The 15,954-nt window shown below is 42.5% G+C and overlaps 1 protein-coding gene across 3 annotated transcripts in view; it reads right to left on the bottom strand.

Annotated features, from left to right (window-relative positions):
- Positions 1–4,560: 4,560 nt before the first annotated feature.
- Positions 4,561–15,954, bottom strand: part of FCHSD2 (FCH and double SH3 domains 2) — a 163,538-nt gene continuing 152,144 nt past the window's right edge. For all 3 annotated transcript variants that reach the window (XM_056327911.1, XM_056327913.1, XM_056327910.1), the window contains exons 14-20: positions 11,937–12,071; positions 11,025–11,108; positions 10,715–10,892; positions 10,117–10,337; positions 9,007–9,136; positions 8,752–8,834; positions 4,561–6,829 (exon numbers count right to left, since the gene is read on the bottom strand). In XM_056327911.1, the coding sequence (XP_056183886.1) occupies positions 6,746–6,829; positions 8,752–8,834; positions 9,007–9,136; positions 10,117–10,337; positions 10,715–10,892; positions 11,025–11,108; positions 11,937–12,071 (915 nt within the window). In that variant the 3' untranslated portion in view covers positions 4,561–6,745. The remainder of the gene's footprint in view (positions 6,830–8,751; positions 8,835–9,006; positions 9,137–10,116; positions 10,338–10,714; positions 10,893–11,024; positions 11,109–11,936; positions 12,072–15,954) is intronic.

Below are 15,954 nucleotides of genomic sequence, written 5' to 3'. Positions count from 1 at the left end.
TTCACATCCACCTCACTAATGCCACGACCGCGTCTGTGTTGACTGGTAACACTGCTCTCTCAGCCCGACCTCTTCTTCCAAAGCATCGCGTTAATTTTGGTTTTGTCCTCGCTACAAATCCAGCATGCAATGCCAAATAGCATGTTCTTGTGCCGTCAAATCCCATGGGTCGAATCGTAGCCGCATATTTAGCGAGGCGTTCTCAGCTGCGACACCCCACGTGGGTGTACGGGGGACCCAAGCCTGACTCTCGGCCTCCACAGCACACTCCCTCTCCGTAAGCACTCAGAAGGGGACCCAGAGTTTTCTCCCTCTCTGGCCCCCTACGCTGCCGGTTTTTACACCCAAGCACATTTTTGATGTGATGTATTTAGGTGCAAGAACTGCAGCAGCTGGGGAAACCATCTGTGGAGCTCAGCCTGCAGATTCCAGGTTGAATAGCTTCTACTTTCATAGCGAAGACGAAGCACTAAAAAGGCAAGCTGAACCACGTCTCCTGTCCTTCACAGCAAATACTGGATGACCCGGGAGAATACTTAAGAGATATTCACAGGGTTACGTTTTTGTTGGGTGGAATGATGTAAGAGAATCCAAATCCTTCTGCAAAGTCCATTTAATCCTTGGCCGCTGCCCAGGTTGTCAAGGAGCAGTGACAGTTTTTGTGCGCGGCAATGCCTGCTCAGTAAGGCTAGATGGAGATCGCCAGGCCCGTTTCCTCCACCGCGCCTTCTTCAGCTACCAGCTGTGAAATTCAGAAGACAGCAAAAGAGGGTTTTAAACAAAGTGGCGGAAGAACCGCTGCTTAACACATCCGAGACAGGCCAAGAGGCAGGAAAATTGATGGCAGGGAGCAAACCTGAAATGGGAAGAGGAGGAGGAATGATACTGGGCTGCAGGCTGATCTGGCAGACACCACCCCGTGCCTCATTCAGTTGGTGATGCGATCTGGACTCGGGATTTGAAAGCCTCCACCAGCTGCTTCCAATGCACAAAGCAGCGAGTCTACAGTATGTGTCCTTTTTCCAAAGCGCTTTTGGGACCAGAAACAAGCCCATGTCAGCACACTGCTTTCATGGACCGTTAAGGAGGTACAGTCTGGAGCCTGGACCCTGTAATCTGATTTCCGAGTCTCCGTGGCCGTAGCACAGCGCCTGCCCCAACACACTGCTCAACACTGAGCTTCTCTGTGTCAGAGCGAGGAAGCTTCAGGCCAGCTGAAGCAGCAACCTGGGATCCGCAGACAACACAAAGCGCGCAGCGCTTGCTTTCGGAGAGGTTCCTGGCTGATTTAAAAGCTCTTCTTTGCAGGGCGTGCACCCAGAGTGCAGAGAAGGGAGTTGTTCAGCCTGGAGAAGGCTCAGGGGGACCTCGCCAAATGTGTACCGATACCTGAAGGGAGGGTGCCAAGACCACCGAGCCAGGCTCTTCCCAGCGGTGCCCAGTGCCGGGACCAGAGGCAACGGGCACCAACGGGAACAGAGGAGGGTCCCTCTCGACATCAGGAAACACCTTTTCACCGTGCGGGTGCCCGAGCACTGGCAGGGGGTGCCCAGGGAGGCTGTGGACTCTCCAGCCTTGGAGATACTCAAAAGCCACCTGGACACGGTCCTGGGCAACTGGCTCTGGAGCAGAGGAACTCCAGAGGTCCCTTCCAACCTCAACCAGCCTGCAATTCTATGATGCCTTTTCAGGTGACAATCTCATCAGCCTTCAAACAAAGCAGCACCGTATACTCACACAGAAAACTCAGTGATGGCTGTCTACAAGAAATAGTTTTAATAACTACATTTACTAGCAGATACCTTTTTTCACTCAGCCCGTCTCAATTTTATCCCCCACTGGGGCTGCTGTATGTGATACAGACTAAATCGTAGTCCGCTATAGATAAAAATAATTCCAGGGTGTATTTTTGTGGGAAGGGCTGAGTCTTCCCCGAGGACGTAGAGCACATTCCCGCATTTTAAATGACAGCCTGGCTACCTGCTGCCTCCCCTGCCCGCAGTTTTCCCTTCAGCCTGCGCAGGGAAGTACAGCTGTGACATGACTGTGCCCAGACTCCACACACAAATGCAGCGGTGTTGAAACGGTGACCGACTGCGCCTCCGCTGAAGCAAACCCCCTGCTGCAAACCGAGGGCTGGTTGTTCACGGCGGGTCCGGTGTTGGTTCCAGTTCAACTCCGCTAACTGCAGAGATTTCTCACCTTCTCCAGTCCAGCCCCGCTATCACTGCAGTGCTTTTGTGTTCTGGATTAAATGACCTGCAATGCAGAGGCTCACTTGCTACAGTGATCCTTCTGCCAGATCTGTAATCCTCAATCCCCCTGGGTAATGCCTGGAGTAGGAAACTGCTTGGTATAGTAAGCACGTCTGCATTTTCCTAGCTGCATTTTTTTATTGGCTCATTTGCTGCATCCCTGACTTCAGCTAAGTTTTCCTTCCCTTTATCCCTTACCTTCTCCAGCTTCCCCCTGTGCCTTGAACTGAGGTCTTGATACCGCCAAGCTCACCTCTTGAAGCAAGCTGGCCAGATGTACAAAAGAAGGGGGCAGCACACTCCCTCCCATCCCATCATTTTTACGTAGGGCAGCAGATCTGCAAACGCAGAAAATGTGGGGAGACAGGATGCTTTGCGCGGCAGCAGCATCTCCCCTCCCAAGCGTCCTGGAGGCTCACTAGAAGGAGAGGCTCATTAAGGAAGATTTCCGGCAACTTCTGTCACTGCCGTGCTGAGATTTGCAGGTTGTTAATTATAAGGACATCACTGGAGGAGCGAGCAGGAAAAAAGTGCAAGTTGCAGAGCAGCCAGTCCTCCACGTTCTATGCAGAGCAGCAAAAGATCCCTCACTGGGGGAAGAGGGTGGGGTTTTGTTTTCCTTTTTAATTACTATGAACAGTGAGAGATACTTTTGCTATATGGGAAAGACAACTCACCCACATGCCCGGGTTTCTTCTAATATTTCCATGAAACAAACAAAAAGAAATCACAAATAATTTGGAGTAAGGTCGAATTTCTGTCAGTCTCATCCTCTTTGAAAATCTGGGAACTAGAGCCATCAGAGGAAACCTCGGCTCCAACGGAGATAGCGACGGTCCTGCTGCCGACCTCCACAGACCGGTATTTTAACCTTCGTGCTGGGCAAGTTCCCCATACTGCTTCTCTGTATACCCCGAGCAGAACATAATGTAACCGCGGAGCCTTTGGCGTTCCTCAGAACCTTTGTTTTGGGTTTTTTTTCCCTCTAAATGGCTGCTGTGTGCTGTTAAAACTGCAGCCATCTCCCTGATGCAAGGCAAACGGCAGCAACGGGGGCTTGCCACTCAGCTGGGAAAGCATTTCAGGGTGAAGAGATTTTCATGGAAATAAATATGCTCACGATAATGGCAAGAATGATGCAATCCCAGCACACCTGCTAAATGGGCATTATCTGCTGGGTTTGTTTTGCCAGAGCACAGCTTTTAAGGAAGGGGAAAGGAGAAAAAGTAGAGGCACAAAGGGGGCCTGTTAAAACACAGAAGAAATGAAAAGTGGCATCATTGGTGGATTTGAGGATTAACATCATTTATGAGTGGTACTGACAGTGAAAAGTATCACAAGCCAAGAGATTTGCGTGTGATGCAGCAAGAAAAGGAGAGATTCAACGAGCAAGAAGCTAAAGAAAAAGACAAAGTGGTCAAAGCAGCAAGCCAGGACAGTAATTTTTGGAGGAGCACGGTGAACGCATCTAAAAAGCACGGGAAGATGGAGTTTCTCAAAGGAAGAGGCTGCAGGAGCTCAGGGAAAAAAATGATGAAAGCCTGTGTAACAGTTCTGCATGAACGGTGGAAATGATTAAAGATCTAAATCAACACCGTGGCAGCGACCCGCGGCCGACTGTGCAGCGAGCTGTGTTCAAAAACTGGGTAAAACAGTCTCAATCCCGAACAGCTGAAAGCAAAACCCGTGAGGAAATGGGCACACAGAGCTCATGTATTGCTCAGCACCAAATGCAAAAAGAACTCACCTCCCAGAAACGGAAATCAGCCAGGCAAGGAGCTGGTCACCGGCAGGCGGCTTCCCAGCGCTGGTAAATAAATAAACCATGGGAACACAGAACAAAAAGGGATCCTAAAGCCAGAGATTTGGGATGCAGTGGAAACACTCTTCACAATTAGGCAAATCAACCCTATTAAAGGACAATCACACTGAAGAGTTCTTCTCAATCACCCTTCTCTTGCTTTCTTTACGCAATTATGCTAATTGCATAAAGGCTATTCAGCAATTATTTTGATAACTGCAGCTTTGTTACTGGCTCTTCATTTTTGGCATGGATTTATTCCTCATGTAAATACCACCTTAAAGAGATGTTAAAAGATCGCTTTATGTACATGCCTAAGTGTTTTCCTGAGCAGGAGATGCAAACTTTTGTGTAAAAGCGTAAACCATACAAACGATACCCAAGCAAATGGACATTTTTATCCCTCAGTGCCAGGTTCTCCCTCAGCCACAGATCTACGCCCAAACCTTCTAATGACATTTTGCCGCAGGGGTAGTGGTGTCTGTAGCAAGGCAATGTCATGGATTTAGTTCCACTTTTTTATTATTCAACTTTTTATACATAATAAATACAAACTTTTTACAGCCAATATAAAGAAAGCATTTGCACCTATGCTTTCAGTGTACTGACGCTGTACACGATGATACGTCGAATACATGCCCTGTATGAAGAAATCATAGTTAAAAAGGAGGCATATTTTTACAACTTTTTTTTTTTTTAAATAAAATTAGCAGCTCTTACAGAAAATATTTTAAAATACAACTAAAGAGACTTTAAATAACACTTTCTGAATTTTGAAAGTCCAGGTATGAAGGACACAGAAAAACTGGCCAAAGAAATTGAACGTGAACGTTATTGGCAATACTTGCCTTTCTTCTGCATTGTGAAGCTTTCAAAATTTTTGCAAACAGTTAAATCTTTTTTAAAAACTTTTTTTTTTTAAACTTAAGAATAAGTTTGATAAACACATAAAAAGACCTCAAACAGATCAACAGGACAAGAGGTGCAAAAGAATGAAAAATATGGAAAAGACTTCATTGGACAGTCTCCGATTTCAGAACTGACCCATGAATTGTTTTCTTCAAACAGCCCCACTCTTGGTTAAAGATCCCACTGGGAAAGGAGATTGGCAAACACGAATGTCTCAGAGACCCAGCCTGGGTTGGGATTTACAAGTATGTGCAAAGTTTATGATAAAATCTTGTTAGATGATTTTTTTTTTTTTTTTTTTTGTAAATGCAGCCTCAAAAAATAGCCCTTGTTAGTAAACTAAAGGTAGAAAACTTACTGGCTTAGGAAAAAAAAAAAAAAAGACAACATAAGAGCGCATTCAATAGAACCCATATAACAGCTCAAAAAAACCAACCTTGCGATGCCTTTTAACTGAAGCTTTGATCTGATGGAGATTGCTGAGTATTATTTAGGAAGTATACAAAGAAAAACCTGTTTTCATCCAGTTTTTCCCTTTCCTCTGACCATTTCTCTGTGTGTTATAACCTCAGAATATCCTCTGCCCTTTTCTTTCAAACAACAGCAAAAAGCTTCCTTTGCAGAGATCTCAGATTAAAATGAGTTTTGAAATTCTTTTAGTCTCTCTTCCCTAAGAGTAATTTGAGACTGTGGTCTGGGCCACAAAGGTGGTGTGAAGGCTTTGCAGAAACCAGAGCCTTCCCTGGCACTCTGGCTTTGGCTAGTTAACGGGCTTCGCATGGGAAAATGCTACAGGACCATCCAATGCAAAAACTAAATAATGCATGTAAATACTCTACATGTAACTTCTAACTCTAGCCAGATGTTTTGATGACGAAGATATACTGCTAACGTCAGATAATAAAGTACACGGCAATAACTGGGATAAGAGTGACCCAAATACTTTAAAAAAAACCACCAAAACCCCCAAAATCTGCTAAGAAAAAAAAATGAAGCTCAATTTCCAGATCTAGACAAAAATCTCACTTACTTTTCTACCAGTTGGTTTATGCTATGGAACAAGATGTTGCTACTAATTCAGCACCTCCGTATTAGATACTCTATTACTAAATGTACTGCATAAATATTAATACAAAGAACATAACAGTTTAACTGTTAATTATTGAAGAGGTGTGCATTAATGTAATTAACGCCATATGATCTGCATCAGTTTTCCTTATCTATAAGATTATTTTCCTGTTTCTTCCTTTCTGCAAGGGGGTTAAAGAGGAGCCAGCCTCTCCTTATACTTATTTTTCAGTTCCCTTTTTCATTCCGCAAGATCTGATTAATACCTAATCAGACAAGTAATGCTACTTGAAGAATTGACAATCTTTAACACATTCCTATGGCAACAGTAATATACTGTACTAATGCACGTGGATCGAAGTATGCTATGACTAAGTTGCATGAACGAGGCTCTTTCCTCAGCCTCCGTATATAAAAATTGACCATCTTCAGCCAAGAGAGAAACCTGCTCCAAGGCAACCCTCTGCTCGCTGTTTGGCCCGACTTGGTTTGTGCTAAGAGAGGAAGAATGATGTATAGAAAACAAAACCAAAAAAAAGGCACAAAATAGTCATGACTGTGGGAAGGAATCCGCCATGTCACTGCCACATAAAATCCTCCCTATCTCTTGCCCTATTAAAAGTCTTCATCATGCAAAGGTGCCTAGAAACGAGATCGACCAAATACTGCATTTGGTCTTGATTGTAGCACTACTACTTAACTAGTCCAATCATTACACCAGAGTAATTTCCACGTCCTCTATCTTCTCTGTTGTCCGGCGATGATGCTGTGTAGGGGGTGGTGGAGCTGCTCGCACCTGAAACAGCCAGAACCAGCCTGTAACTATCAGAAAACTGTCAAAATTTCACAACTTGTATAGCCTAGAACTGCAACTTTGGGCTCGTGCCTCGAGATGACAAATATACAGACTCTGTGTTAAGATCAGCAGAACTACAGCGAGTAACCCCGTCTCCGATCAAGCCATCAAGGCTCTTTGTTACAACCTGCCACCACTCTCAGGTGGTTTTTCTCCAGGATGACCAGCGGTCACGACCGGGCAAATATTTCACCAAGTGAAATGACCTATCTGTTCTGCCTGCACCCATGGAGAATCTGGTATGTAAACCAGGGGCAGACTTTGGACTTTACATCAAATGATCTGATGACACCTTTGCCTGCAACTTACGTGGGCTGGAAACTACAAGAATGCCTCGTTGCATCTAAGTGGCTTACTTGTATTTAATCAATCACTGGCCTGAACAATATACTCCTGAAAACTGATGTTTCTACACTCTGTCACATCAATAAAGTTGTTATTGTTCCTGACAGAGATTATCTTAAGTGCTAACAGCATTTCATGCAAGACTTTTATCACATGATTTCAGAATACGTCAGAGTGACTTGCTATGGAAAACATGAATTGCGAAGCAACACTGTAACAAACTTCATAATGTTTTCAAACCAGGCATGTTTAAAATGCAATTTTAATAGAAATCCTTTCAATGAAGGCATGACACTGTAGTAGTATCTAGAAAATACAGTAAATTGCAGGAAACTTGTGAAGAAAATATAAAGCTACAAAATGGAAAAGCTGAATCAGTGTCTTTTTTACAAGGGAATATGATAACCTGAAACTTCCCTGTTCAATACTTAAGTACTTAACAATGCAGTACTACCCCTGCCTCGCCTATGTCAACAAGTAAGGATAACTCTCTGACTACTGGAATATTCAGAATATAATTTCTGAATATCCAAAAGCACTCTTTTCCTGCAACCTCATTCATTGAGAATGCCAGGAAAATACAAATGTTACGTCTTAATATGACGTTGTTTAGGACTTTGAAACCCCCAAAACTTGGTTTCAAAGTCAATCCTAGGAGATGGATTTTGCAAATTCTAAGTGATTAAATTTCCTTTCCTTTTCTGGCAAAATCTCTCTTTCTAAGCAGCAAAGACATCACAAAATAGATAGATCTTATCATTAAGAACTTTTAATTCAACCCCCCCCAAATCAAGGGGTTCGGAAATAAATTTCACCCTCAATGCAATGGAGTCCCAAGGACCGCATATTATGTCAAACTGCTGGCAAGCAGATTTGTCTGCCAGAACTTTGGAAAAGCAGCAATTGTACAAACCATGTGATTAAACTGTTCTGACATTTATTCACCACCTCTTTTTTAGTTCTGTTTAGGGGTTGTTACATGTGGCAAGAACAGAAATAATCTCCTACCGCCTGAAAAGGCAGTAAAACTTTATCGCCTAACATTTATTTTACTATCATTACAGATGTAATTTCCTTCCAGGTTAGATTTCATGATTTGTGCGCCTTGCACAGAGACGTGCAGGTATTACAGCTATAAAGGCAGATAGGGAAGGGCAGGTTAGATGCAGGATAGGCGATGGATAAGCTTCAAGGTCATCTTTAAACACAATGACTTACTGTTTGGACAAATGCAGCTTTGTTTTGTCCTAGTGTTCACTTAATCTCAAATGGCTTTCGTGTTCTATAGCTTTTTGACACATCTATGGTATTATCAAAGGGGAGTGAACAGACCTTTCCGCAGCGCTCACCTGAGATACCGCGGTTTTATACGTAGTGATTGGATTTACAGAACGCAGAGCCAAACCATCAGGTGCTGTATCACCACCCTGCTTTGATGTACCTCCCCCCATTTACCCAGGCTTGCCCATACAACTTTGTAGAGCCAATAAAAACAACAGTACTTGTTTTTAACTTACAGGTCGCAGTTTGCCATACGAAGTTTCAGGAGGAATTCGCGGAGGCTGTGAGAATCCAGGGGACTCTGAACTGAAGCTATTTTCTGAAAAAGTAAGCAGCAACCCGTCACAAACAAGCCACTCGGTATTGCTGAATTAACTTTATCCTGCAGAAAAACCTCCCCCCCCCCCCCCCCCCCACCCCGCCTTGAAATGTGAACTTCTAAATGAAGCATTTAGCTGAAGCGTTTCTTTTGCTATCACAACATTTCTTACCATTGGTTGATGGTGATCTGGGGAAGTACTGAGAACCTCTTTTATCTGGACTGTGGTAGGGACTAGTGGGAGGCTGGTCATAGAGGGGCAGCGGTGGAAGGGCGTTATTAGGCTTTGGAGTCGGGGATACCTGTGTCAAAAAGAGAGAGGGGCTGCAGAAAGCCTTTCTCCTCCACAGTTTTTATGTACACTCACCAAGGGGCAGTAAGCTGTCTGACACGTCAGAATGTCATCTGCAGAAAAACGATCTGTCAGAAGTGCTTTCAGGTATGTTTGGGAAGGAAAACCAAGGTATCCAACAGTGATTATACAGATACGTTTTTTTAAATCATAGGTTGCCACTGAGCAGAAATTTTCATCCTCTACCAGATAATTTAGACCAATTTATTGAAGGTTATTTGAAAAAAGTCATTTGGCCAAGTGTGCCTCTCCACATATATCCACACAAAAGCATGACGATCACGAGTTTTATCCCAACTGAACTGCATATATGTCACTTAAATGTGAAGTTTTCATGTTCTTCTCAAATCAAAGAATAAAAATACTGGAGGGATTACTTTGTAGGGAACACAGAATTCCAGTGTCTAGCACCACAACCAGACATGAGAATGTGTCTGATTTTCTAATATGATATGAGGATTACAGAACTATACTGAAATGAGGACATTTTTGCAAAAAATACTGTAATACAAGACTCAGCAGCATGCTGCCCTTCCAAAATTGAGAGGATGCAGAACAGATTTAAGTATGAAAACATTAAATTAGGAGTGAGATAGCCTGTAATTTTCTTTTTGCCAGGTTGTGTTTGATGTCTCGGTCTATGCCATAAATTCATTAAAGTGAGTGTGAATTTTCTCCTTTGGTTCGTTCCCCTTCTACCAAAATACTTGCCTTTATTCACAGATCTGTTACATTTGCCAAAATGTATCAGTTGGTAGTGACTGGGCTGGGTAAGAAACTAAAAGGTAAGCACTCACCTTTTTTGTTTTTCTCTTAAATTGGTTCTGATTGGTTTTTTCCTAAAGAAGCAGCAGATCTCTGCAGTCTTGCAAAACTCTCCTAACAAGCTATCACCATATGTGCATGCGAACACCTCAGCTCTTTACATACCTGAATATCTCCAATCCACTGAGTCTCCCCATTTTCTGAGGCTGTAAGCTCTTCAACTAATACTGACGGGAACACCCCAATGCGTCCATTGAATTCTCCTTCCCAAAAGCCATCATCATCTTGATTTTCCTTGTTCAAGATGCGGATGATTGCTCCTTCCGGGAAGGACAGCTCATCATCCGTCTGGCCCTCGTAATCATAAAGTGCTTTTACAAAACAGACTGAAGAACAGAAGCAGAAAAAATAAAAAATATAATTGGCATGAGCTTCAAAAACAGAAGAAGTACTATATATAATTTTATGGTTGGACTTAACAATCTTAGAGGTTTTTTCCAACCTAAGTGTTTCTATGATTCTATAATTGCTGAATCAAATAATTTTAGGGTTTTTTTTTAATTTTAGTTTATGTTAATCTCAATTCTATGAGATAGCCAGGTAAATTATGCAGATTTGATACGAGATGGATAATTACTGAGAAGAGCTGTACTCAGATACAGGTCAAATACGGGAAATTCTCACGTGTGATAGGCAAACTCAATAGGCGGAATGCTTCTGAGAACAAGCTTAATAAACTATGTATTTATTTATTGGCATTTACCACTGGAGTCTCCATTCAGGCTGCCTGAGACTAAGTCAGCCTCAGTAGAGTTGTTTGAGGTGTGTGATCGACTATCCAGTGCTGCGAGGGACTGCAGCATGCTCAGCAGACTGCTGGATGTTGGGAACTGCAGGTACTTCTCCGGCACATAACCCACTTGACCCGCCTTATTCCGTGCCTGTAAATAAACAACATAAAAGATGCACTGGTGTTGCATACTGCTCTGAGAATAATCCAAATACTTTCTTCCGTTCCAAGTTCTATTTCTAAAAGGAATAGTGAAAAGCAAACTATCTCAGAAAAATGATACCTTTACCCAGTCTTCCATATCTCCGTCTTCAATAACCTCCAGTACCTCATGTTCCTCTATGGTCAGTTCATCTGGCTGAGAAGCCTGAAGTACAGAACAGGAAGACCAGAAAATAAAAAGTCTTTTCAGGCGACTGGGACAGGCAGTGTGAAGAACCTTCTCACCCAGACTTTTATTAAAACTTTTGGTTTTTTAAAAATTGAAAATTTAGTGACATAACGTATTTTAAAACATGTTTATAAGCGTTCTTCTGTATACCTACTGACCTTCATGAGACTCTTTTTCACTCAAGAGGACAGACGGAAGCACCCTGACCACCACCCAGTGCGCCGAACCCTATTTTCTTTTGAAACCCTAATTACTCCGTGCTCTTAAGACTACGTCTGCCGCTGGCTTCAGCTACCACAGCGGTGTGATGTACAACTGACCTAGTAGTGCTTGCAGAAGTAAATTAGCATGAATGTAGTTTGTCAGCAAAGCTTTAACTCATGAATGGTGGTTTCACTATGACAGTACAGAGAAGAGCTTTGTCGTACAGCACGCAAGCACGTCTAACACCGAGAGGGCATTTCTAACATAGCCACACCGGCTCAGCCACGGAAACTGCATCTTCCAACGGCAGGCACGCACAGCTGGTCTCCCTGAAGCCAGACAAGGACATCTCTGCATGCTGCAACTCATGCACAGACTTCGGCGCTCTGCTGAACGGCAGTTTAAATGTGCTTCACCGCGGTGTAGACTCTACGCTGCTGCAGTTTTCCACGGCTAGATGTTAGCTGGATCTAATGTGCACCATTACGGAGTCAGATGCTGACACCCTACCTCAAAACTCCCACAGGTACAGGCACATCTATTGTGCTTTTTTTCTTCCATAATTCATTTTTCTAATATATATTTTTTTAAGTTACAAACCTTATATGAATAAACAACTTTGCAGGTGAGAGGATAATTTCTGAGAGTACCCGAAGGACTAGAACTGCTGTCATCAAAAACATCCATGCTGTCTTCAAACTCTTCACCTTCTTCCTTTTCTGCATCAGCATTGATCTATTAAGACAAATCGAAGTTGGCATTATACTATCAAATAAAAATAAGTGAAATAACAGTAAAAAGGAATTCATCTGTACTCTTCACTGTGGTTTCTTTACTACTACTGATCATTGAAAATGGACAAAAAACCCAATGACTAAATAACATTGAACATATGATTCTCAAATGACATGAGAAAAGCAGTCAACAAACAAAGCAAATAGAGGGAAGCAAAAGAGTAAGAACTGTCACCAAATTACATCTTTGCTTAACTCAGCTGTATTTCTTGATTCAAGCACAGGCCCACAGACTTTCAAAAGAACTGTAGAAGATTTTGGAAGCTCCATCTCCACTGCTGGACAGTTACCTGTTTTTTACACAAGCTGTGAAACAGTGACTACTGTACTTCGGAGATGCCATTTCAGAGGCACAGCAAATAGTTTTAATGGAAAAAAGAATCTTACTGAGAATTATGCTACTAAAGGATTAATGTACCTGTGACCACCAGTTCTAAAATGAAACTGCGGTGAAATTACTTAAACTTGAAGAAATGAGACAAAAAAACCCAAAAAAACAAAACCCCAAAAAATCAGCCTTCCAGCTGGTGTCTTCTGCACAATAGATTGCTGCAGTTTATTAAAAATAAAAAAATCTTACAGAAAGAATTATGATTAAAAACTAGCTATAACAGTTTAAATAAAACCTAAAGTCAATACTCTGGAAAAATACAAGTTTCTATAAATGTAGTTTGGGCAACACTGACATGAGCTGTGCTTTGGCCTTGTGCCTGGATTAAATTCTGAATAAACACTTTATCTCATGCGAAAACAGGCAAGTTCTTTGAATCAAAGGCAACACTGTCATGGATTTGCCATCTTCCCTTTATTTATTCCTTTTAATTTGGGAGTGAATTTGGTATTCCTCATGAAAACTGAAAGGCTAATAAATCAAGAGAGACCAAAAAGGCACCGTGCAGTCTCGCTGAAGCAGCTGTCTCTGCACCTCCGCTCTGGAACACCTTTGCTTTAATAGACCTGGAGTAGAAGAGCACAAAGCTTCATCATTTTCCGATTTAGATTAATCTTTGTTAGGATTTTTAGACTACATCCTCGTAACTGATACTATTTTCCCCCCACTCATTGTCATTCAAGTGCCATTTACATCCTTTGCTACTTAAATGCATTCACGGATGTTGTGGTAATAAAAAAAAAATCACTGTCCTACCTAGCTAATGCTTTGATACATTACAAGCAACTACAAACTGCAACAAGTTCAAGGTTTCCTCCTCCAGTTTCTAATTGCTTTTTGCTGGGCATGGTCTATGTCCCAGCAGCCAACACTGCCACGCAGCTGACAGCCATATGAAACACCACGGAAATTAAGTGTATCATGTCCAGAAAGACTCATTCGTAAAACATCTGCTCCTGGTTCTCTAACGCGAGGAGGAAAAAGACATTTTAATTTTTAGTGTGTGGGCTGCTCAAACTGCTTGAATAGCATCATTTGCGAAGTAGGCACACCAAGGGAAAACAGCAATAATGGTACAGAAAACTTAGTGGTTTGTTTCATAAAGCTCATCTTTCTACAGAGGCTGGTGATGACAGACAGCGTAAGCAAAGAATAAACACATGAGAGACAACTATCCCGAAGGTACGGAACAGACAGCAAACACAAGAATAAACGCAGGTACGAAGGTGACAAGATAGCTTGATTATACCTATGAAAAAAGGCATGCGAATCTATCTATCTATATCTTGTTTTGTTGAATATCCTACGCAAAAGAGATCAGATACCAGAAAGAATACCAAAAGCCCTTTTTTTGTCCTCGGAAATGGAGAGACCCCAGCAGCAACAGAGAACACATTTACACTGAGCCACCATCCATCTGATTTGGATGTTTGACCTGCAGGAGCCAAAAAAGGTGGCGGTTTCGTGCCGCCTGGCTAACGGAGCGGTCTGCCGGAGCACCCGCGGCTATCCCTCGGCCAGAGGCCGTTTGCAATACATGTGTTTAGGGGCTGAAACCACCACTTGTTCCACACAGGTTGCTGGTATCAAGATGACAATCAGGCTTGAATATGAACCGGTAAGTTAATTACTGAAAGATGCCATAACCTTTTACAGTTAAAAGGTTCTCTATCCCTTTGCAGTTAAGAGCATCCATTTTCAGGTTCACAGGAAACGTACTGACTGCAACCTTTATTTCTAACTCTGCCATACTGCACTTCTACTGTACAAATGCTTCTTGCAACTCTACTGTTTCAAGTTCCAGCAAATACAGAACACAAACACCATAAAAACATTGTTCTCTCTTCCTTTTTTTGAATAAATGACATAGTGTTTACAACACTTTTGTTGTAGGCAGCACAGGCACTGCATACATTTGCTAGATGACATTAAAACTCAAAATGACGATGAACTTTTTTGGCATGTACACTGGAAAAAGAAATAAATTTATTCCTTCCCATCATTACACATTTCCTCATTATATCAGAAAGTCAGCCAGCTGGATAGGTGGTGCAATATTAACTCCTTCAGCTTGTTACATTACTATAGCAAGTTAAATAAATACGGTGATATCAAAGCATCAATGCTGCTTTCTTCTTCTTAGCCCTTTAAAAGAAAAGACCTCCAGAGCTTTGCTGAACAAATTATGCCATGACAACTACCGGCACAAAGAGCAACGCTGTGCACAGTGTAAGGATGGCAGCTAGCTGGTTTCTGAACATTAAACACTGCCGGCTCTTCAAGGATGAAGTGAAAATGCTGCTTGTTCTATGCTGCAGTAATTCTTCTAATAATTGCAAGCAGCGTCATTTTGGTAACAGTTCTGAGAATTCCATCTCTGGGCTGTCCTCACCTGGCCTGCCAAAATCAACAGCATCTTCTTCTTTTTTTTTTTTTGTCTTTCTATCTTTTTTTTTCTTTCATACAGGAGTGTACATAAGCGTAAAAGAGGAAAGTAAGAATCAGAGTTTAACCTCCCCCACTGTGGCATCGGCTGGGTCGCTGACGACTAGCACGGGGCTTGGCTCCAGGGCCAGCTGTTGGCCCGTCTGATGAGACAGAGAACAAGGTACTGGACAGCATCCAACGTGCACGACGGGAAGTTAAAGGAGGTGGAGTACAAGAAGCAAGGGGAAAAAACCCACTGTTAAACACAGCTACGTAACATATCCTCATCTATCCTAGCTAGAAAGGATCTGAAACGAAACTCAGCACGAGAAGTCCTTTGGGATTTGGGAAAGCTGAAGCTTGGATCTGCATACTACAGCTTTACTCTCTCATTATACTACTAGCTGTGGGAATAAAGCCTGCAGAGACAGACTATGCGGAGCCGTGATTATCACCTTTACTGCAAATCACTGTCACGGTGTTTGAGCTCCATGTGTCATGTTCTAGAAGAAACATCCTCACGCCCTGAAGAAAGCAAAGAGCGCACTGAGGAAGCATTTGCTGAGACTCCATCCAGTGCTTGCTCACTTCTTTGAGCTGAAGTTGACATAGATGGAAACATCCATACATCCAAAATAAACCTTTCCCTCTAAAGGATGGCACAATTACCAAGATGACAATAAAAGCATGAAGAAACATGGGAACAAGCAGGACTTTTTGTGTGTAGGTAGCACATATTTGTTGAAGTTGAGATTTTGTTTTTCTTAGGTGGCCAGCCAAAGCAAGCCATTCTCCAAACCAGTTGCCACACAATGAAAAACCACATCCCCATTCCCCCCCAAGTTTTGTTACACAGAAGATCTATTCCGGCTGTCCAAAGCATTTAAGAGTCAAAAGAAAGTGTGAATTAAATAATTTTAACAGCGTATGAAGACCCTAATTAGGAAAAGTATCCACATGCAAACCGAGACTTTACAAAAGCTACTGAATTTTGTTAAACATTGAA

This window comes from Falco biarmicus, chromosome 2 (assembly GCF_023638135.1).
Source record: "Falco biarmicus isolate bFalBia1 chromosome 2, bFalBia1.pri, whole genome shotgun sequence".
NCBI lineage: Eukaryota > Metazoa > Chordata > Aves > Falconiformes > Falconidae > Falco > Falco biarmicus.
This window is presented reverse-complemented; position numbering and strand designations above follow the sequence as displayed.